At 36.9% G+C, this 23,999-nt stretch overlaps 4 protein-coding genes across 4 annotated transcripts; 3 read left to right on the top strand and 1 right to left on the bottom strand.

The window, feature by feature from the left end:
• Nucleotides 1-121: 121 nt before the first annotated feature.
• On the top strand, nt 122-1,520 carry LOC105973663 (F-box/kelch-repeat protein At3g06240). The gene has a single exon (XM_012998695.2). The coding sequence runs from the start codon at nt 263-265 to the stop codon at nt 1,373-1,375; it is 1,113 nt and encodes a 370-aa protein (XP_012854149.2). The 5' UTR covers nt 122-262; the 3' UTR covers nt 1,376-1,520.
• A 3,851-nt stretch (nt 1,521-5,371) lies between these two features.
• Nucleotides 5,372-10,721, top strand: LOC105973745 (putative copper-transporting ATPase HMA5). The gene is made up of 6 exons (XM_088818005.1): nt 5,372-5,737; nt 6,874-8,262; nt 8,350-8,604; nt 8,735-8,860; nt 9,133-9,618; nt 10,222-10,721. The coding sequence occupies exons 1-6, from the start codon at nt 5,528-5,530 to the stop codon at nt 10,636-10,638; spliced, it is 2,883 nt and encodes a 960-aa protein (XP_088674131.1). The 5' UTR covers nt 5,372-5,527; the 3' UTR covers nt 10,639-10,721.
• On the bottom strand, nt 10,722-13,054 carry LOC105973746 (glutathione S-transferase T1). Its single transcript, XM_012998785.2, has 7 exons — nt 12,741-13,054; nt 12,552-12,625; nt 12,378-12,438; nt 11,900-11,953; nt 11,695-11,774; nt 11,290-11,492; nt 10,722-11,070 (listed from the first exon to the last, which is right to left on the bottom strand). The coding sequence occupies exons 1-7, from the start codon at nt 12,803-12,805 to the stop codon at nt 10,882-10,884; spliced, it is 726 nt and encodes a 241-aa protein (XP_012854239.2). The 5' UTR covers nt 12,806-13,054; the 3' UTR covers nt 10,722-10,881.
• Nucleotides 13,055-18,327: 5,273 nt separating this feature from the next.
• Nucleotides 18,328-23,662, top strand: LOC105973778 (C2 calcium/lipid-binding plant phosphoribosyltransferase family protein). Its single transcript, XM_012998826.2, has 2 exons — nt 18,328-18,630; nt 20,475-23,662. Exon 2 carries the CDS (start codon nt 20,497-20,499, stop codon nt 23,476-23,478), a length of 2,982 nt encoding a protein of 993 aa, XP_012854280.2. The 5' UTR covers nt 18,328-18,630; nt 20,475-20,496; the 3' UTR covers nt 23,479-23,662.
• The last annotated feature ends 337 nt before the right edge of the window (nt 23,663-23,999 follow it).

The following is a 23,999-nucleotide window of genomic DNA, read 5'->3' as shown; positions in this document are numbered from 1 at the left end:
TTGGAAAATTTTCAGTTTCCGAACAAGATTTTTCATTCAATTTTCCGATATTATGATTTTCGATTTTTTTCCTAAATTTCCGAAAAAAATGATTTTGTCCCCAAAATGCTGATTCCAATCCGATTCGTCCGATTTCCTTCCGTCCTTAAAAGGATTAGGAATTGAAACTCGTCATACTTATTTCCCATTCAGTCAGTCCCCACTTCCGATCAACGGGCGGCGGAGGAACCGAATCCGAAACCCTCGTGAATTCAAACTAGAAATGGCGATCTCCGAACTCCCCGACGAAATCATGATCGATATACTATCACGCCTCCCGGCAAAATGCGTCGGCAAATCCAGGTGCGTATCGAAACCATGGCGAACTATTCTGTCCGGCACTCAATTCATCAAAGCCCACCTCACCCATCTTAAAAGAAGCCACCAACAAAATCTCATCTTCATCGCCGGAGATTTCTCAATCCGCACCATTTCCGCCGTACAAAACGATGCCGTTTCAAGAGAACTCGAGCTAGGTCTAGAAAAACGGTGGAGGGATGTTTTGGGCTCTTGCGACGGTCTCGTTTTGTTGCAAAACGACGACGAGGATAAGTTTCTGTTGAACCCGATAACAATGCAGCTCGTAAAAGTACCCGATTGGCCCGCACCTTCCTACAAGGACGAAAGCATCGCCATGCATGGGTTCGGGTACGATTCTTCGATCGATGATTACAAGATCGTCTCGGTTTCTTACCAGGATCCCCTCGAGTATGTCTCGGCCGTTGTCCATACGTTTGTCGACGTGTATTGCGTGAGGAGTGGTGTTTGGAAAAGGGTGGGGAACCCTCCGTACGATATTTTCTATTTTCTCGGAAGAGACGCTTACGATCATGTTTACGTGCTACGTACGCCCGGGGCTTATTTGAATGGAGCTATCCATTGGTTTGCTTCTAATGCAAACGAACGGACCGTAATCGTGGCTTTCGATTTGGCTCGCGAGGTGTTTGATGAAATGCCTGCTCCAGTTGGTGCGGATGTGAACCTTGTGCCGTATGAGCTTGTGGTTCTTGGGGGTTGTCTTTGCGTTTACGATGTTCAGAGCGTCATCGGCCAAGCGAATGTTTGGATTATGAGAGAGTACCGATCGGCCAAATCGTGGACGAGATTCAATATTGAATGCGTTCACGAATGGGAAATGGCGAAGCCTTTGTGTTGTATTGGGGACGAGGAAGTTGTTTTGGTGAATACAATGGCGGAAGCTTTGGTTTACAATGTGAAACAGAAGAGCTTGAATAACATGGTTGTCGATGGAGTTCCGGCCAATGTTTTAGATGGAGACATCTTTGTCGGGAGCCTTGTCTCTCCTTGTCCTTTGACAGTGGCGGAGCCAGCATAGAGTTAAGTGGGCCATAGCCCCCTCCCCCAACATTTCTCGTGTCGTTATTATTTTATATATTTAAATAAATCCGTGCATGGTAGCATTGTCAACCCCCCTTTTCAGTGCAATCGGCCTCCGTGGATTCAAAAGTCTGGCTCTGCTACTGTCCTTATTTATAGTATGTATGTCTTAAAATCTTGAAAGACCTTTTTATGTAGTTTTGGGTTTTAAGACTAGAAGGTTGTTTTAGACTGTCGTTCTCGTCTAGCCCAATATTGAGTGAAGAACGTTAATTTTACTGATCTCTGATTTCATATTCTTATTTCGCGCTTAATTCGAACTTGATTTTTTAACGCAACCAAAATCAAAGAAATTTGCGCTAAATCCCTTTGATTTATAATTGTATCTCGAACTTCTTATGACCTATTGTTCTTGCTTATTTATTGGTGTAGTACAATGAAAGTTCACTGCATAAACTCCCTGTGAAATGTCTAATTGCCGGAATAGTACATATGTTAGAACAAAATTACTATTAACTCATGTTTGATGGATTTTATTTTGCCTATCACCACTTACATCATATTTGGTTGTTGACTTAGGTGAAATGGCTAAATTAGCGTAAGTAAAATAATATAGGTAAACTATCTATTGATTTGGTAAAAAATAATAAATAGAAGGAGAGAGAGCGAGGCTGCGAGCTCATCTTCTTCCTCGAGCCCACCCACTATCTCACCGGTGAAGTTGAAGTTGCTTCTTCTTCTTCTTCTTCTTGTTCTTACACAGCTCTCCTTCATCACCAACAACATATGGATGCGGTGGTGGAAACGGGAGCGAAGGTTTTTGATGGAGGGGAAGAGTGGTTAGGAATTCGCGGATTTCGAATTGAAGAAGGTGATGAGTTGAATCTCTAGTGGATTTGAAATTTTTATGATGGTGGTTGAGTAATTGTTGTGTGTATATATGCGCAAAAACATCAAAGTGGAAGTGTGTGTATTTGCGTGTTACTGCATGTTATTTTGGTCTCAATTCATGAGAGGGATTTCTTGAAAATGTTAGGGAATAAATTAAAAAAAATTTAATTAAAAAGTATTTCAATCGTACAAAGTTATTGTATTAATCTGTAGTATTCAGAATTTAAGAGTTAAAGGATATTAGATCTTTTCAATTCGAAATGCACCCCTAGTCGCATAATTGGCAAGTATAGTGCACGTTCATGGGCTAGAAGCTTCATGACTTTGACTAAGATTCATAGGGTGTAAATGCTAATTATTACAACACGAGGGTTTTTTCGACAATCAGACCTATCACACGGCTAAATTCTTCGATATATAAGCTTATTTACGATGAAGGGGGGCTTAAATGATGTTATATATACTCTCAGTTTTTTCTACTGAATTTGACATGGAATTCTTCTCTAAACTTACATTTAAAACAATTAAATTGGATTATTATAAATCTACAATGTGACATTATTGTTACATACCATAAAATGGGAGGTCATCAGTTTCCACTATATATAATGACACTTTTGAGCATTTCAAAATGATTTCCTCCACTGAGTATTATACCTTTTTAGATAGATTTATTTTATTTTTTTATTGATTTTTTCTTCTTCTTTTTTTTTTTTTTTGATTTTTTTTTCGTTTCGAATAATGATAAGAAATTTTTGGTTCATCTCAATGTCATCTTTCACATATTCGATTTTAATCTTTCATTCATAAAAATCAAACGTGCACATTCGTTCATTTATAACTCGGATATTCAAACTTCGTCTGATTAATTCTGTAAGCGGAATACTTTCTTTCCCAACGACTCTAACCACAACTTATACACATTTAGAGCGGATTTTCGAATATATTCAACCTAACTAAGGCTTCTTTAACAAAAAAAAAAAAAAAGGCAATTAAAGAATTAAAATTAATGATGTGATCGAATTGGGTAATGCTTTTATATACAAATCACTTATGGTCCTATCCCATTACACATAAACATTATACACTAAATATTTAATTGCCAATTTACATTGATATGCACTAGCGTGCAAGTCCAATAATAAATATTGACTATGACCAATAATTGCACTATCTTTTCTTTTATATAAAAAGAAGGGTAAATAACACTTAGCTCCTGTAGTTTGAATTTTGTGGCTCATTCGACCCTACATCCTGTGATAAACATCGGGTGGGTCTTCTGCTGCTATGTGTCCATTTTTTTATTTTTCTAAAATCCCTAAAGGTAAATCATAGCAGGGAATATATTATAAAATACAAAAAAGAGACACGGGGCAACAGAAGACCCACCCGGTGTTTATCATCGGGTGTAGGGTCGAACAAATCGAATTTTGTGTATATGATCCCCTTGTACTTTTAAAAATTTCATGTTCCTAATTAGCATAATTATTTACCAAATGGAATACAAAAAGGGGTAGTTTATGTACTTATATTAAAATTGCAAGGGGATTATATTTACAAAATTCAAATTACAGGGAAGACATGTGCTTATGTTTAAAATACAAGGAGGTAATATGCATAAAGCTCAAATCAGAGGGGTTTAAATAATTTAATTTACCATAAAAAGAAAAATTAATATGAATGAAATTCATATAATAAATGGGAAAAAAATTAAATTGATTGTGGCGACCACAACTTTTTGGTGACATAAAATTGCAATTGGCCGGTCAATTTAACCCCATCCTTCTTTATTCGATATATTGTTTTCAATTTTGTTACCATGTATTTACACTTATTTCGATAAGACAAATGATGCTTCATACATCTCTTATTCAATCTTTTAATTTATAATATATATTTGTTTTAACACATTCATAAATTTTTATTCACAATATATATATAAATATACATATATATATATATATATATACATATATATATATATATATATATATATATATATATATATATATATATATATATATATATATATATATATATATGCCACGTACCCTGAGTAGCATGTACAAGAACCAATATAATATAAGTTATAACCATCAAACGTAAAGTATATAGCAATATAGTGAAAGAACTCAAAAAAGCAAACGCAATTGTCACCTTTAATTTTCTATGGATTAAAACAGTTTTTGGATCTTTTTTGCAGTTGCTTCTCATTCTTTCTTTCTACAATTCATGAATACATACACAAAAAGTAAGTAATATAGAAAAAAGAAATTTAAAAAAAAAATCAAAAAAATCAATAATTAGACATGCAAAATAAGTATTACAACTCTATTTATTTACCAACTATGTAGCATGAAACCTTCAACTTCCTAACGTATCTGTTAGATTTGTATCCGCGTCACGGACGCGTTTCGTGTCCGACACTCGAGAACACCTGCCGGACACCTTATGGACCAATTTGAAATTTCTGAAAAGTTAGAAACATGTTTGAATATCGAATTAATATCCACGTATTTTTTTTACTTCCCTAATTACTTAGATGATTTAATGATCAGTTGCAAATTGATATATTTTGATTATATTATTTGTATGGAAATGTATAAAAAGAACTTATATATAAATAAAATCTTACATAGGTTCCAATAGCATATTTGCGGATATACCCCTATACTTTTAATATTTACACATTTCCCCAAGTTCTCGCGTATCTCCAATATCGGAACATGCCGTTTTCCCGTGTCCGTTTCCCCGTTTCCCGTATCGCCGTTTCCGTGTCTGTGTCTATATATATTAGCTTACCAGTATTTATTATTACCTTGCTCTTGAAATTAATATTTGCAGAAATGATTAAATAATTGTGAATGAGGATATAGAGAGACGCAACTAGCTAATGAAACCACAACCATTACTTTTTTAGAAATAAAATATTTATAATACGGAAAGTTTTGATCACTTTTCCACTTCATTTGATAATATTGCGCACTGATATATAATTCTATATATATACTGCAAAGCCTGTAAAAAAACAAAAAGATTCCGCAACTTACGCTATATATATATATATATATATATATATATATATATATATATATATATATATATATATATATATATATATTAACAAGCAAGTAGCAACTCCTTCACTTCTATTATGCATACATGAATAGATACATAGTGCAGAATCCATACACAATCTTGATATAGATATATATACATTAGAGAGAGAGAGAGAGAGAGAGAGAGAGAGAGAGAGAGAATGCATTACCAATTATCAGATGATGATGATGAAGAAAAATGCATGCAAGGAGCAGAAGTGAAGGCACTGTTCTCAGTCACCGGAATGACGTGCTCCGCCTGTGCCGCCTCGGTGGAGAAGGCCGTCAAACACCTCCCCGGAATCAAGGACGCGGTGGTCGATGCCCTCAACCACCGCGCCCAAGTCGTCTTCAGTCCAGCTTTTGTCAACGTAAGTTGTGTGTGTGTGTGTGTGTGTGTGTGTGTGTGTGTGTGTGTGTGTGTGTGTGTGTGTGTGTGTGTGTGTGTGTGTGTGTGTGTGTGTGTGTGTGTGTGTGTGTGTGTGTGTGTGTGTGTTCTAGTTAAAGTTGTAATTTCAGTGTTTTGGTTTTGTTTTGTTTTTTTTAGTTGGTAATAGAGTTGCATTTGATCTGCATAAGTTTATGTTCTCGCTCTGGATTTTTTTTTTATTTTAGGGCAAATTACGATCAGCCCCCTGAAGTAAGATCAAATTACGAAAAATCCCCTCTTGTTAGGGTAATTACAGTCACACCCAACAACTATGTATTGTCTTACGCGTACACCATTGCAGTGACCTATTGAAGGAGGGGGGTTTTCGTAAGACAATAATAGTTGAAGGGTGTAATTACCCAAACAATCAGAATTTTTTCGTAATTTAATCTTATCGGTGGCCGTAATTTGCCCTCAATCTTATGTGTGCTAGAAATTGAAAACATATGCAATTTAATTTGTCACAATGAAAATTATTTTCGCAATTGAAGCCATATAAAACTATATGTATAAATATACAATTCTTTTTTTTTTTAAATGAAACAATATGATTTAACAGGGTAAGACCGGGAAATTAGGTGATGCTACACCTGGTTGTGGATTTGAATCGTAAATTTACACATAATTATACAGACGCGTATGTATATTTAGTGAAGACCATTCAAATTCATTCAGTGTAAATAATCAGGTACGGTATACACACATCAGATAAATAATTGGAAGCAGAGTGGACACTAGAAGAATTATACTTTATAGTACATCCGATCACATAATTAATTAGAAAGCTTAATTATTTAATTTGTTCTTAATTCCCACTAATCAGATATTAGATAAGGCTAAGTAATAAGATTAGTAGATTCCCTCATACCACTTTATGGTACTACTTTAATAAAGTTTTGGTCTTTTTATTATGTCAAAGGTTAATCTATGATTTTAGGTCAAAGGTTCAAATCATATTTTATTTATTTTTCTTAACCACATTTCTTTCCAATCTAGCTGATAATAAAATAAGATAGGTTCTTAATTATTACTGATTATGTAAATTAATTAATATAATTTCTAAAAAAATGTACGTAGGAGGAAACAATCCGCGAGACGATCGAAGACGCGGGATTCGAAGCAAGATTGATATCGGAAGAAAAAATAAACGAGCGATCCACTCAAGTATGCCGAATTCGAATACAAGGGCTATCCTGCATTTCTTGCTCCATGACTCTAGAATACTATCTATCATCCGTGCACGGTGTAACGAAAGCCCTAGTCTCGTTATCCAACGAGCAAATCGAAGTCCATTTCGATCCAAGAATCTCGACCGTCGATCAAATCTTGGAAGCTGTACGAGACGTCGGATTCGAGGGCACACTCATCACCTACGGTGGAGCCACCCGCAGCGTACAACTCCTAATTGAAGGAGTACTAGAAAACGAGAATTCTACGAAAACTATCGAAAATTCCCTCCGATCATTGCCAGGTGTCCGAGAAGTAAACTTCGAGCCCGACCGAAAAAAAATGTCGGTTATTTACGAACCGGAGTTAAAAGGGCCTCGAGATTTCATCAAGACGATTGAATCTAATGGTTTAAAGGCTGCGATCTTCTCTGAGAAACGGGGGAGCGAAACTCATAGAGAACACGAAATTAAACAATACTACAGATCTTTTATATGGAGTCTCGTCTTCACTATTCCGGTTTTTTTGTCATCTATGGTGTTTATGTACATTCCTAGTATCAACCGTGGGATGGAGATTAAGGTAGTGAACATGGTAACAATTGGTGCGATTTTGAGGTGGATATTATGTACCCCGGTTCAATTCATCATCGGCCGACGATTCTACACCGGGGCCCACAAAGCATTGAGACGAGGCTCGGCAAATATGGATGTCTTGATAGCACTCGGAACAAATGCGGCCTATTTCTATTCGGTTTATTCGGTTTTGAGGGCGGCTTTTTCTCCGAGATTCGAGTCGACCGATTTCTTCGAAACGAGCGCGATGCTCGTTTCTTTCATACTACTGGGGAAGTATTTGGAGGTCTTGGCGAAGGGTAAGACGTGTGAGGCTATAGAGAAGCTCATGGACTTATCTCCCGAGAGAGCTACGCTACTAACCCTAGATATGGAAGGGAATGTTTCGAACGAGGAAGAAATTGATAGCCGTTTGATCCAGAAGAACGATGTGGTGAAAGTTGTGCCCGGTACAAAAGTACCGTGCGATGGGGTTGTTGCGTGGGGCCAGAGCCACGTGAACGAGAGCATGGTTACGGGAGAATCTATGCCGGTGGGAAAACGGAAGGGCGATTTGGTAATTGGTGGGACCATGAATACGAACGGGGTGCTGCATGTTAAGGCGACGAGAGTTGGATCAGAGAGCGCTTTGTCGCAAATTGTCCGTTTAGTTGAATCGGCGCAAATGGCAAAGGCTCCAGTTCAGAAATTTGCCGATCGTATTTCCAAGTTCTTCGTTCCTCTAGTATGTTATTTAAGAAAAATGCTCTACATATATGTCTCTATACTTTTTTTTCGATGATCGTGGTTCGTTTTCGTCTTTTTGTTGCAGGTTGTATTTCTTTCGATTTCGACATGGTTTGCATGGTTTTGTGCCGGGAAATTGAACGGGTACCCTAAATCTTGGATACCTCCTCCAATGGATGGATTTGAGCTTGCACTTCAATTCGGAATCTCCGTAATGGTGATAGCATGCCCATGCGCGCTCGGCTTAGCTACTCCTACGGCCGTTATGGTTAGCACCGGCGTCGGTGCTTCTCAAGGTGTCCTCATTAAAGGCGGCCACGCCTTGGAAACCACTCATAAGGCTCGTTTTTTTTATTTTTCGTCGTATCACGTGTTTGGCTGACAGATTAGTCATGATTAATTAAATAATTAAGCAAAAAAAAATTTACTTATAATGTTTGGTAACTTTTTTTTTTGGCCGTGCCCCGCAGGTGAATTGCATAGTTTTCGACAAAACGGGAACTCTCACGATCGGTAGGCCCGTCGTTGTCACAACGAAGCTCTTGAAAGATAATATGAGTCATCAAGAATTTACTTCTTTGGTTGCTGCTGCTGAGGTAGTTACTTCTTGCATGGAGTTTATTGCATTTAGTACCCCTGTGTAATAGCTAATTGCTGAAAAGGACCTCGTGTTTTAATATTAGCAAAAATCTTCGTATAATTCTTTTTTTTAGCATGCATTTCACTAAATGAAGAGTTTTTAGGGGCTAATTTGCTAAAGAAATTTCATTATAAGGATTTTTTGCTAATATTATTAATAATAACTAGAGGACTTTTTAGCAATTAGCTATAACAGATGGTTATTAAATGCAATAAATTTTTATATCAGGTAAACAGCGAGCATCCGTTGGGCAAGGCGGTCGTCGAGTACGCTAAGAAGTGCGGGGAAAATGACGACGAAGCGGGCCCCACTTGGCCCGAAGCCCGTGACTTCGAATCCATAACGGGCCACGGCGTGAAGGCGGTTGTTCGAAATAGAGAAGTTCTTGTGGGGAACAAGAGTTTAATGTTGAATCACAATGTGGTTGTTCCGAGGTGCGCCGAGGAAATAATGACGGAAATCGAAGGGTTGGCTCAAACGGGGATTCTTGTATCTATTGATAGGGAGATATACGGAATTCTTGGTGTATCCGACCCGTTGAAGCCCGGGGCCCGCGAAGCGGTTTCGATTTTGAGGTCAATGAAGATTAAGTGTATAATAGTGACCGGAGATAATAAGGGAACTGCGAAAGCAATTGGCAAGGAAGTTGGTATTGATAGTGTTGTGGCAGAAGCTAAACCTGAGCATAAAGCACAAAAAGTGAAGGAATTACAGGTTTTTTATTTATTAATTTTCTATTTAAATCTTATTATCATAGATTATTTTGCAATTATTGGATAGTTTTGGGGTGGAAATCGGATAGCGAAAAACATAATTTGGTCTTTTGGAAATTTTTTAAAAAAGAATCGGAAGTCAAAAATTATTTTCAATTCCATCCCAAAAATTGGAAATCGGAGGTTCGGAAATTGAAAAAAACTTATTCCAAAATTGAAAAAAAAATTGGATCGAAATCGACGGAGTTAGGAATTTCCATTATTTTGGTGCTATAATTACACGATAATATTGATATTCATTATAAAGTGTAATTTTCGGTAAACAAAAAAAAATTGGAAATTAATTTGCATCGGAAACCGGAATCTAATATGTATTGCAATTCCGTTCCTAAAGATATAATCATAAAAACTGAAATAAGAACTTCCAACAATCGGAAATATTCGGATCGGGAAATTCGAAAATTCCATTCTGATTTCCGATTTCCGATTTCACCGCTAGGGTAGTACTTATTATGAAATACCATTTCACAACAGATATTATTTGATCATCCTTTTTCTTTTAACATTATTATTTATTTATTTTTTAAATTTTTTTGGCCAAAAGGCCAGCGGCAACACTGTGGCTATGGTGGGGGACGGGATCAACGACTCGCCGGCGCTCGTGGCAGCAGACGTCGGCGTAGCAATCGGTGCAGGCACAGACATAGCAATCGAGGCGGCAGACATAGTTCTCATGAAAAGCAATTTGGAGGACGTAATAACCGCAATAGATCTATCGAGAAAAACGTTTTTCAGAATCAGACTCAACTATATTTGGGCGTTAGGGTTCAACGTCATCGGCATCCCACTTGCCGCCGGAGCAATTTTTCCGGCCACCGGATTCCGGCTGCCGCCTTGGGTCGCCGGCGGAGCAATGGCGGCATCCTCGGTAAGCGTGGTGTGCAGCTCTCTTTTGCTCAAGAATTACAAGAGACCCAAGGTTCTAGATTCTCTACAAGTACGAGGTAAAATTATCGGGTAAATTCGGATCCTATGAAAATTCGAATTAATGTACAGATTAATAATAACAGCAAATTGTCGCCTGCATTTGCTACAACCGGAAAATTTGCAGAAAATATATTTTTATTGCATAGTACTACGATGAAACCGATAAACAACATTGTATAATAAATAACACACAGCACGCTAATATAGAAATTCATGCAATTATACGAGCTCGAGAAAATCCAACATGCACCACAATATATGCATGCTTCGATATTTTCTAGGGTTTTGAAGCAGATTGTTGGCTAATTACTTGCGCCTTCAATGCCTTTAGCTGCACTATGCCAGGTGGCATCGACGAGTGAACTTCCTCGAAATAAGGAGCACTTGCTTTCTTCGTGTCTTCCATCCACTTCAGAACTTTCTTGTGGGGACTCAAAATACGCTCGCGATCTTTCTCATCCGCAAACTTACAAAATCAAAAAATTAATAATTAATAAATAAAAATTTGGTAAGAAATTTCATTTTGCATGCAGAAGACTCTGAAAACATTATACAGCATATATATATATATATATATATATATATATATATATATATATATATATATATATATATATATATATATATATATATATATATATATATAAATTAAGAAAAAATGAAAAATCTTTTTTTTTAATATTACCTCAAGTTGCGTGATTTCGCAAACCAAAGAAAGATCGGCGATGGAAGGTTTAGAGTTTCCGAGCAAAAACGGGCCATCTTCAAGCCAAAGAGATTCGATAGTCGAAAGAGAATCTGAAAGAAGCTTTTCGCCCTCGGCTTCTGCTTTTGGATTCAACGGCATACCAAATGCTAGTGCTATAGTGTTGTTGAAAATGTATCCGACTGAAAAACAAAATCACACAAAATAGCCCTAATTAATTCAAAGCAATGTTACGAGCTTCATATAATATAATTACAAATATATATAATACAGAGCACAAGTTAATTCAACATAATTATCTAGGGAAGTGCAAAATCTGAAGCTATACAAATCATCGGATAAATACGAGAAAAAAAATTTCTATTTGTACACAAAACAAATCACCTGAACCACGGCGCAAATTTGTGTGGTGCCAATCGAGCACCGAGTGGATTTTCGCTCTTTTGCGTGCATCAGCTGGATACCTTCACAATAATAGATAGTTGCATTACACGAGTATGGATATGTTCGATTACAATCGTGCAATAAATTATTAGGAAGAATTATGTAAAAAAAAAAATAATTAAAAAATAAATAAAATTAAACATACCAGTGATCAGCAACTCCCGGAAATGCAGAAGCCAAATAAATAAGTATCGCATGACTGCAGCACACAACAAATTAGTGAACATAACTCGGAGATAATTAGAAAAGATTATCGATTTCTTTTTGTCTAAACCAATGAAGTTAATCAATCTATACTATTCGGTATATGCGCCCGAATTTCGACCGAAGTGTAACTAAATAGTCACTAGTGACTCGCCCCTGCCTAGTCGACTCGGTTCGTAAACTATGATACGAGAATGTAGTCGCGAGTCGAGACAACATCTAATCGGCGATTTACTTAAGATCAATTGAAATATTGAACAAAATCTATAAGATTAATATTTAATTTAATTTAATTAATGGAACCAACCAGGTTATAGAAATGCAGATCATAATTTAAATTCCAGAAAATTAATTAATTAATTAATTAAACAATAAATTAATTAAATAACATGCACACTTGCAGATCCAAAAGCAGTTACCTCTCGAAAAGCTTGAAATCTCCATGGACAATTGCTGGAACTTGCTTCATGGGGTTTATTTCTGAAATAATTAATTAAATAAAAAACCAAATAAATTAAAAATAAAATTTTCATAATTACAGACTTAAAAAAAAAAAAAAAAAAAAAATTAGTTTCTCTCTCTAAGATTGAAACCTGCAAATTCAGGGGAACGGTGCTGCTTTTTAGCAAGCTGAATCGGCACCTCCTCAAATTCTAACCCATTTGCCCTTTTAAACAGATAAATAAAAAAAGATTCAGACAAGAGAAATAAACATCACAAATTATTACAAGACAAATAATTTCAGAAATTGATTATTCAAAAAAAGAAAAAAAAAAATTTACTTGCAGAAAATAAGAATTGCACGGGAAGGTTGGGACATCCGATCGGCGTACACTTTCAGCTCCATCTTAATTTCTTCTTCTTCTTCTCTCTCTCTCTCTCACACTCGATCGCAGAGGGTAGTTGGATTGGATAAATATGATTTGTGTGTGTGTCAGTGTGTGTCAGTGTGTGTGTGTGTGTGTATATATATATATATTATAGCGTTGTAGATGTTGACTTTTTCTTACATGTCGATGTGATTCAGACATTAATTGAGATACGGAGAAGAAATTGGGTTTTTCTTGATATTATATTATTCTTTAGTCTTTACTACAATCAAAGGACGGCACTTCCAATCTTGCATCATGGCTTATTCACTTATTTTGATTTTTTTCGTTCAACTGTTCTTATAAATTATAATTGCGTAATTGAACCGAAAAGCTTGAATTCTATGCTACCAACGTGTTATTAATTAATATCGGGTGATTGTTAATTGTAAATTTGCACATAATTATATACATCGTGTGTTGGTATATATAGGGGTTGTAATTGAGTTGAGCCGACTCGTGAACTCGATGAGCCACGAGCCGACTCGCGAACCATCAAGAATGGAGATCCGCTCATCAACCTACAAATAGTTGAAAACACTGAATGACACACATCGGATGGCCCGACGATTATCTTCCGACACACAAATAAGAAAAACAATCACACTATAAGCAAATAACTTAAATAATTGTCAAAACACTGTGTACCTCATTATTTGAGTTGAATCACTTACATACAGGTGATGGAATAGATAGGCTTCTTGTACAAAACCAATGTGAGACGACTAAGTTATAACAATTAGCTCGTAATAGGTGATAATTATATATTTATTACTAACTATATTGGTTTGGGCCTTTGTGAACGAAAAAGTCAATAGGCATATCATTAAATTCCGCACTCCTAAGTTGGGTCACGGGTCGGGAGCATGATTGCGAGTAGCCTATAAATACTGTCATTGTGTTGTAGAAGGAGCGTATGATTTGTTTTTTTAGACTAAAACGATATCCATTGGCTATTGCCTATTGGAAAATCCATCTCTCGTCGTCAATAATGGGCATATGTTTTATCTTATTTAGCAAGACAGTATCCCTTTGTTAATGTCTATTGGGACGTTTGTCTCTTGCCAAGAATGAGCGTAGGCTTTACCTTGTTAGGCAAAACAGTATCCCTTGACTATTGCCCATTGAGAAATCCGCCTCTCATCAAGAATGAGCATATGCTTTGTCTTTTTAGACGAAATGGTGTCCCTTGGATATTGCCTATTGGGATTGTACTCATTTTGCAAAAGTCGGGGGATGATGGACCTTAGGTCAAGTAGGTTAGACTCTTAGATGACCCTCCGGTGTCCGCTTCTGACTTCCTTAGACTAGGTTCATCTCAAACGGAAGTGATTCTCCTACATGAAGTGGTTTGCATAGATAAATTCATAAACGCACAACGATGGTGATAGCGGATGTAGGCGACGCTCTACCATAGATTTTTACAAAGAACCTCCAATCATGTAGGTGTGTGGTGATCCTCGTAGGTGGTGCTTCGTTCTCTTAGAAAACTTTCAATCCTTGAAGTCGACAGGGCTTCCACTAGCGACCTTTGATCTTTAGTGGCAGTGGTGGCGTGCTTAAGAAACGGTCCACACTTGCAGGTATTGCGATGTCCGTAGTTGATAACGGTGTGCACAAATCCTTGAAACCGAAATGCAGGCAGCTATCGAGCTTCAACTCATTAGAGAGGACATAGAAGTACGTGAAGGCTTTGCCCCTCATGTATATTCATTGTTCGTCTCTTTGAAGACAATGCGTCTTTTTCTTCACGAATGACACAATATGGCTAGCTAGTCAAGTCAAGAAGCACTCGACGGAGTGAAGTCTCCAAACTGAATTCAAACTCATTATAATATGATGTTTACTAAAACTTTTTCTCAAATAAAATAAATATTCGATATGTTGACATATCTGATGATGTTAGATATAGATTACCTGATATAGTTGAGGTAGGATGAGCTGGAAGAGCAAAATGGATCACTAGCTCACGAGCTCGATGGTCCGAAGATACCTGTCGATTAGAATACGTAAACTAAGTCGATGATTGATCTGACGGAAACTCCTTCGACGCTCGAGTCAAACGTGTGGATTGCAAAGATAGTAGAGAGAATCCAGAGAGTTGTATACTGTGATTTTTAAACATCCCTTAACAAATAAGTTAAAATCTTTCTTTATACCTCGTTGATCGAGCTGAAGTTAATTGATTGAGATGATAGGACTCAAATTTTATCTGAAGGTGATTGGATCTTCTTTCTAGTGGTCTTCAAAGTTGGGCTTGTGGTCCAGTAGATTGAAAAATTGTATACGTGTTGGGGTGGCCATTTAGGCATTATCAATATTTATTCAAAATTAAGAATATATAAAGCCCACCTAAAACTGTTAATGAGCTAAACCATAAATCAGCTACAGCCCATGTGTTAGAATATTTAGGCCATACGCCACCCATAAGTGGAGCCCAAAACTACATTTTATAAATTTTATAATTATTTTAAATTCCATTTATTTGATAAAATTATTTATTGCATTTTTTTCAGATTAATTAATTCTAAAAAAATGTAAAAAAAAAAAAAAAAAGTGCATTGAACAAAGAATGCCTCGAAAGGGGAGACAATGCACATGTAGGGCCAACGTGGCAGGGGCTCTCTTGTGAATCTGCACAAGATGAGGTCCACATTTATTAACACGCCCATCCCACTAAATATTATATTATTAACTCCAATTTTATGTTTGTAAAATAACATTTCTTTTATAGTTTATTTCATAAATTTCACTTATAATAAATAATATATAATTAATAAAATAAAATATAAGATAAATTATGTTTTTAAAGATTATTTCTATCCAGGATTTGTTCGAAATAGGGGTGTAAATCAGACGGATGGGATCGAGATTTGCCCTTTAGAAAAATAAATTAATTTTTTTCTGAAGTTAAAAACTAGTTCCAATTCCGTTCCAAAAAAATCGGTTTCGAAAATTGTAATGAAAAAAATTGTTCCAAAATCAGAAAAATTGGGATCGAAATTAGCGGAATTCGGAAATTTTCATATTTTGTTCACCTTAAATATAAAATACATAATAATGTTGGTATTTTAATTGTAATATTCAGAAGGAAAAAAATTGGAATTTTAATATATTTTTTCAAAATTGGAATTTCATATATATTCCAATTCTGATCAAAATAATTTCGGAAAAAAAATCGGAAGTAAGAATTTTGGAATGAAACATATTATTTCAAAATTGAAAAATCTGGATCAGAATCGATGGAAATCGGAAATTTTGTTCCAATTTTCACCCCTAGTTTTAAAGTCTCGGCCTTCTACACTAGTCCACCGATTCATTTTGTGCTATTAGTTTTACAGCCCACTAAATTACAGCTAGATATTACTCTATTATTTATTTTCACATTTTATTTTTTATTACATAGATGATATTTGTCCATTGAATTATGGGCATGTTGACCCAAAAAGAGAAGGTCATTTTTTTTTTTCTTCGTTTTTTTTGGTTTCCCCAAAATTTAATCCTAGGACCAGAAGATGTGCATGAATAGTCGATTTGCACTTGTATTTTTCCAAAAAAAAATTATGGAATTTGGGTTTTTTTTTTCTTCCTTTTTTTCTTTTTTTCTTTTTGGTATGTGAAATGTCACTCTAACCAATGATAATTTGTTGGTTGGATATAACTTAACTTTAATTTCAAGTGATAATATTTGTGGATAAGAAAATATTTAATTGCTATAAGTGTAGTTTGATTGAGAGTTGCTTAATGACCTTTGTTTCAAGTAAGATTACAATTGCAAGTCCACAGGTTTAGTTTACTATACATGGTTAACCTAGTACGGGTTACGTTTATCATATGGTTTGCAAGATATATGGTTGGTTACGAGTTACTTCATTAAAAAAAACAATTATAAATTAAAAAAATTTAAAAAATGGCTCATTGCCTCATTTAATTAAACAATGAGTTGCTACATTAGCAAGGTAATTAATTAATAATGTTTAAAAAACAAAATAATATGAGTAAAGGTAAGTTATAAAGATTGGATGGTCCTAGTCTATCATTGTCAATCCAAAAGTGGTTTGAATATCAAGATAATAAATAATAATAATAATAATATCAAGAAAATTAAAATATTTTCTTAATGGATATTATGATGTAGGGCCTAAACAAGAATTTTCCGCTTTCCAATGAAAGGCATTGGGTAATGGCATTATTATCTATTATTATTACATTTATTATTATTATTTTTATTCATATTATTTATATTATATATGGGTGTAAAGAGACGAAATATATATAAATTTTACTTCTCATATTTGTTGATTGAAATTGTAAATAATGCTTTTTGTTTCCAAATTCAAATATTTATGAGAAAATATGTGTGAGACAATAGTTTAAGAGCTAAAGTAATTGTTTATAATTTGAGAAGAAATAAAATACATTGTGGGAGTCAGATTATGTTTAAAAGTGTTAAAGAAAGTTATTTTAGAATTAAAAGTTGAAAAGTAAAATGATTTTCATTTATTTTTTAGTAGAAATATTGTTTATTATTGCATTCCGATCTTTTCACTGTAGCAAGCAAATTATATATCTCGATGAGAGAGAAACTTTTGAAATCTTGTGAAAATTATTTTTGAGAATTTTAATAAGCACATATTTCATTTTCGATAAAGAAAAAAAATGAAATGAAAACGAAACCAAACATTACCTAAGTATTTTCCACGAAATGCAACACTAGGGTAGATTACGGTCACATGAGGTAAGGTTAAATTATGAAAAAACTCCTCATCTCTAGGTAATTACAACCACTACCCCCTCAACTATGAATCTTATTACATGTCCATATTTCCAGTGTCAAATTTAGCAGAATCTTTTAGATTATGTGAGTATATTTTTCAATTTGTACCCGTTTTACCCTGTTCGAATTACTCCACATTTTGAAATATGATGATGATCATAAGATGTGTCTCTTGACTCTTGGCTAGTGAATATCAAATTGTGGTGAATCAAGAACTGCATTTTTGCACAAAACGAAAACAAATTAGAGAACATTTCACGAAATCTAGAAGACTTTGTTGAATTTAACATCGAAAGGGTGTAAGTGTAAGAAAATTCATAGCTAATGGGTAACGATAATTATCCATACATGCGGGATTTTTTTTTCGTAATTTGATTAGCGTAATTTATCCAAATATTTATAGATTTAAATATTGGGGACGGCTAAAACAAATATCGTTTATTTCTTAATTCAATACCACCAACATAAAAGATAGAAAATTAATACATAATGACATTAATACCCTTAAGAAAATCAATACCACACAACTTTTGTGTAAGGTGTTGATTTTCATTAAGGGTAATAATATCACTACCTATTTATTATATATGTATTTTTTATTTTTTATGTTGGTGGTACTGAAGTGAGAAAAATATGGCATTTGTTTTAGCCGCTACCTTAAATATTATATAGGATTTTCAATTTTGTAAATTTTGTCATCAAATAAGGACAAATAAAAAGTGGAAAAACGTTTGACCAAGAAACAAAATATAGAGGATTTTGTCCCAATATCTCCTACAAAACCGATGTCACTGTAATAAACCCCCTCCACCTCCACCTCCGGCCCCCTCCCCCACCCCCACCCCCACCCGGCCACCCCCTTCTCAAAAACCCCCCCAAACGCACATTGTGAAACCAAGATGAGAGTAATTTAGTGACTTACTGTAGCTACATTACTTTCTATTTTCATCTGCTTTCTTTCAAGCTTTTCTTTAATGGCGGCCGTCGAGAAATTCTGAAGATTTCAGCTCACACACTAAAAAACAAGTACTTCTTTCTTCTGCCCTTTTCTTGTTAATTACTTTAGTTTTCTTACATGGGTTTTTTTTTTATTACATGAATTAATAATTCTATTTTACCACATTTGCCAATTTTTGTTCAAGAAACACCGGTTATTTCAAGATTCAAGAAAAATAAATAATGGGTTTTTTCATTTGTTGTAATTATTATTCTGGACCACAAGATCTGAAATTATATATATGTATAAATAATTTGTCACGTTTGGCTAATGCTTTTATCTATATATCATTCTCTTTGATTATATGTTAAGTGATTATTTGTTTGTGTCTGTCAGATTATAATCATTCCAAAGCTGGTGTCTTTTTCTCTTTTCTCTCCTCTCCCTCAGATTAAAGTTTTGTTTAGGGTAAATTACGGTCATCCCCTTAACTAATGTCAAATTACGAAAAATACCCCTCGTTTTTGGATAATTACAATCACCCCTCAATTATGAATCTTCTTACACGCCCACCTTTATGTTGTCAAATTCAACGGAATCTTCTAGATTCCGTGTAATTTTTTTCAGTTTGTACTCGTTTTGTGCAAAAGCTGTCTGATACACCACAATCCACCACCACAATCTCTGATATTTATAAGTCAAGAAACACATTTTACGATCATCTTGTTTCAAAATGTAGAGCTCGAATGGGTTAAATCAGGTACAAACTGGAAAAAATTCAACTAAATTTGACACCGCAAGGGTGGACGTGTAAAAAGATTCAAGGGAATGAATTGTAATTACCAAAACAGGAGGGGTTTTTCGTAATCTAACATAATCTCATAGGGCTTGGCCGTAATTTACGTAATTGTTTATTTTCTTTTTGTTTTTGAGAAAAGATGCACAAAAAAAATGGCTGGCCCTTTTCACACATCATTTGACTAAAGTTCATGTGTAGTTAGCGTTACTTAAGGAAGATCATGGCTTAAGTGCACTGACAATTAAGTACGAGATTTTCGATTATTTATTTATTTATTAATTATTTTTTTTTCACTTCCAAGAATTCTTTATTTATGTTGATAGATCTCTCCACGAGGTAACATCAGCACATGCCAAAGTATGTATTGACCCTATTTTTCTGCTCTTCTTTCCACTTTATTTCTTACATGTACACTACTTATATTAAAGGTGTCACCTTTACATTTTCTTTTGATCTTCACTTACATATATTTGTTAAGTGTAAGCAATTTGCAGTTAGTTCTATTCATATTTGAAAAAGGAGGATTTAAAAAAAAAAAATTAATAATTTTATTTTCGATCTTTTACGGGCTTTTAGTTGATGGTGATCTTATTTCTTGTCTCTACTATACTAAAGTTTGTGTTTTTTTAATGATCTTGTGGGCCTAATGGAATGATTTCTGATGAAGATTATTCGAAAATCGTTTTTTATTATGTAGATCTGTTTATCTGCTCCTAAACTATTGTTTTTCGCCACTTGTGCACTGCATTCAAGAAACGTCTAGGCACCTTCTTTTGATTTGGATCGTTCATGAAAAAAAGAACTAGCTAGCTCGATTGCTTGAAAACCCGAAAGCCCGAAACGGTGATCTGTCGTTTCGGTTTATAATTTTTAATTGGTGTTTGCTTTTTTCGAATCTTTGATGTAAATTTGCGATTTTTTTCTCTGCTTATAAGCCTATTGTGAGATCGGTTCTTTTAGTTCAATCCATCCAAATTCGAGTGCTGAATTGTCGATGTGCACTATTTCCAGAATGTTCGTTCTTTATTAATTTTTCGAATGTATCCGACCAAGCCTCGTTTTTTCTTGGATTTCTCGTTTCGCGTGCGTTTTTAATTCAATTTTCCGTCTTTTTTTCTTTTTCCGAATCGGCAGTTAAAAGAACAAGCAAAGTGCAATGACTGTCGGAAACCTGAAGCTCGGAGTGGACATCATAAGTGCGCACAACCTCTTACCGAAAGACGGTCAAGGCTCGTCAAACCCATTCGTTGAGCTCCACTTCGACGGTCAAAGATACCGGTCAACCATCAAAGAAAAAGATCTCAATCCCGTGTGGCACGAGAGCTTCTACTTCAACATAACGGACCCCACAAACCTCCACACACTCACTCTCGATGCTCACATCTACAGCAACATCAAAGCCACCCAATCCAAATCCTTCCTCGGAAAAGTCACAATCAACGGCAACTCCTTTGTCCCCTACTCCGATTCCGTCACCCTCCACTATCCGTTAGAAAAACGGGGAATCTTTTCGCATGTTCGTGGAGAAATCGGCCTCAAAGTCTACATCACCGACAATCCGTCCCTAAAATCATCCACCCCTATTTCAATCACCGACGAAAATCCGTCGGAGAATCGGCACACGTTCCACACCCTACCTAAACGGAATAGCAACGAGGAGGAACAACAACAGCAACAACAAAACAATCACCAAGCAGTCGAAGCGCCACCACATTACAACAGTACTAAATACACGGCCAACGAGATGAAGGTTCCGGAACCTATGCCGCCTCCGAAGCTCGTACACATGCACTCAGCCTCGTCTTCTCAACCGGTCGATTTCGCCCTCAAGGAAACAAGCCCGTTTCTCGGCGGGGGCCGCATAGTCGGGGGCAGAGTTGTCAAAACCGACAGGACGACAGCTGGCGGGACGTACGACCTTGTCGAGAAAATGCATTTCCTCTTCGTCAGAGTCGTCAAGGCTCGTGAGCTACCGGCCATGGACGTAACGGGGAGTCTTGACCCTTACGTTGAGGTCAAAATCGGAAACTACAAAGGAATTACGAAGCACATCGAGAAGCAACAGAATCCAATGTGGAACGTAGTTTTCGCCTTCTCTAGAGAGAGAATGCAAGCGTCCGTTTTGGAAGTCGTTGTTAAGGATAAAGATATTTTAAAAGACGATTTTGTGGGGTTTGTGAGATTCGATCTTAACGAGGTTCCCATGCGGGTCCCACCCGATAGCCCCTTGGCCCCCGAATGGTACCGCCTCGAAGATAAAAAAGGGGAGAAGATAAGAGGAGAGCTTATGCTGGCGGTTTGGATCGGGACGCAAGCTGACGAGGCTTTTCCCGACGCGTGGCACTCCGACGCGGCTTCGCCGCTCGACAGCTCATCCGCCGCTTCGGCTCTTATCCGTTCGAAAGTCTACCAGGCCCCGCGCTTGTGGTACGTGCGTGTGAACGTGGTCGAAGCGCAGGATTTAATCCCATCGGAGAAGGCTCGTTTTCCAGACGCTTACGTAAAGGCCCAAATCGGAAACCAAGTGATGCGAACGAAGCCCGTTCAGTCACGTAATTTCAACCCTTTGTGGAACGAGGATTTGTTCTTCGTTGCAGCCGAGCCGTTCGAGGACCATCTTGTACTCACGGTGGAGGACCGGGTCGCTCCGGGTAAAGACGAGGTAATCGGGCGGGTTATCATACCGTTGAATATGGTTGAAAAACGGGCCGACGATCGTGTGATTCACTCTCGTTGGTTTAATTTAGAGAAGCCCGTTTTGGTGGATGTGGATCAGTTGAAGAAGGAGAAGTTCTCGAGCAAGCTTCACTTACGGGTTTGCTTGGACGGGGGTTATCACGTTCTTGACGAGTCGACTCACTACAGTAGTGATCTTCGCCCTACGGCGAAGCAGCTTTGGAAGCCTCCGATCGGAGTTTTGGAGCTTGGGATTTTGAATGCCGTTGGGCTTCATCCGATGAAAACACGTGACGGAAAGGGTACGTCGGATACGTATTGCGTGGCGAAATATGGTCACAAATGGATACGTACGCGGACGATCGTAGACAATCTTTTCCCAAAGTATAACGAGCAGTACACTTGGGAGGTTTTCGACCCCGCCACTGTGTTGACTGTCGGAATCTTCGACAACAGCCAGCTCAGCGGCGAGAAGGGCAAAGACGTAAAAATCGGGAAAGTCCGGATCCGTATTTCGACGCTCCAGACGGGTCGGATCTACACGCATTCGTACCCATTGCTCGTTCTTCATCCGACGGGTGTGAAGAAAATGGGTGAATTGCATTTGGCGTTGCGATTTTCTTGCACCTCGTTCGCGAACATGCTTTATACGTACTCGAGGCCGTTGTTGCCGAAGATGCACTATGTTCGGCCATTCACGGTTGTCCAGCTGGACATGCTCCGTCATCAGGCTGTCAACATAGTCGCCACACGGCTAGGGAGGTCCGAGCCCCCGTTGAGGAAGGAGGTCGTCGAGTACATGTCGGATGTCGACTCGCACTTGTGGAGCATGCGTAGGAGCAAGGCGAACTTCTTCCGCATGATGTCGGTCTTCGCCGGAATATTCTCCGCCGGAAAATGGATCGGTGATATCTGTACCTGGCGGAACCCTATCACGACGGTGCTTGTGCATCTGTTGTACCTCATGCTCGTTTCTTTCCCAGAGTTGATTTTGCCAACGGTGTTTTTGTACATGTTCTTGATCGGAGTTTGGAATTTCCGATTCCGGCCTAGGTATCCGCCGCATATGAATACGAAGATTTCTCAGGCGGAGGCGGTGCACCCCGACGAGCTAGACGAGGAGTTTGACACTTTTCCGACGAGCCGGAATCCCGATTTGGTTAGAATGAGGTACGACAGGCTGAGGAGCGTGGCGGGGAGGATACAGACGGTGGTGGGTGACGTGGCTACGCAGGGGGAGCGGGTCCACTCGCTGCTGAGCTGGCGGGACCCGCGAGCGACGGCCATTTTCGTCACTTTCTGTCTTGTGGCGGCGGTGGTGCTGTACGTGACGCCGTTCCAGGTGATCGCTGCTCTGGCGGGGGTGTATGCGATGAGGCACCCTAGGTTTCGGTACCGCCTGCCGTCGGTGCCGGTGAACTTTTTCCGGCGGCTTCCAGCTAGGACAGATAGCATGTTGTGATATTTTGGTTAATTAATTATTTTAAAATGTTTTTTTTGAAGACTTGATTTTTTCGTGTGTTGAATGAATGGTTGTAATGTGTTTTTTTCCTTTTTGTGTAATTCAATGTTATTACTTATTATTATTATTGTTATTATCTTGTGGGTGTAATAACTTATATACAAAGTGCGTTTGTTTATGTTTTTTATATTTCTAGAACTATATTTATTTTATTAATTAAAAAGTATTGCTCTCTCGTCTCGTCAAGTTAGATGCTATACCAGGTTATTTACATACAAATATGTTAATCGTAAGATAAAGTTGAATAATCATCCATTAATCACACGTACACATACACATGTGTGTGTGATTATGTGTAGATCTCCACATACTCTTGTTCATTTGTGTTCCCTTTATATCTCTCTCTATTATTATTATTATTATTATTATTAATATTATTATTTAAGTTCTTATGCATTACATCATTCCACGATGACCAAATCATAACAGTAGGCGATTTTACAACATAATTAATGTATTAT

Source organism: Erythranthe guttata, chromosome 1 (genome assembly GCF_056151865.1).
Source record: "Erythranthe guttata isolate IM_541 chromosome 1, IM_541, whole genome shotgun sequence".
Classification (NCBI taxonomy): Eukaryota; Viridiplantae; Streptophyta; class Magnoliopsida; order Lamiales; family Phrymaceae; genus Erythranthe; species Erythranthe guttata.
The sequence above is the reverse complement of the archived record's forward strand: the minus strand, read 5'-3'. Positions and strand labels throughout refer to the sequence as shown.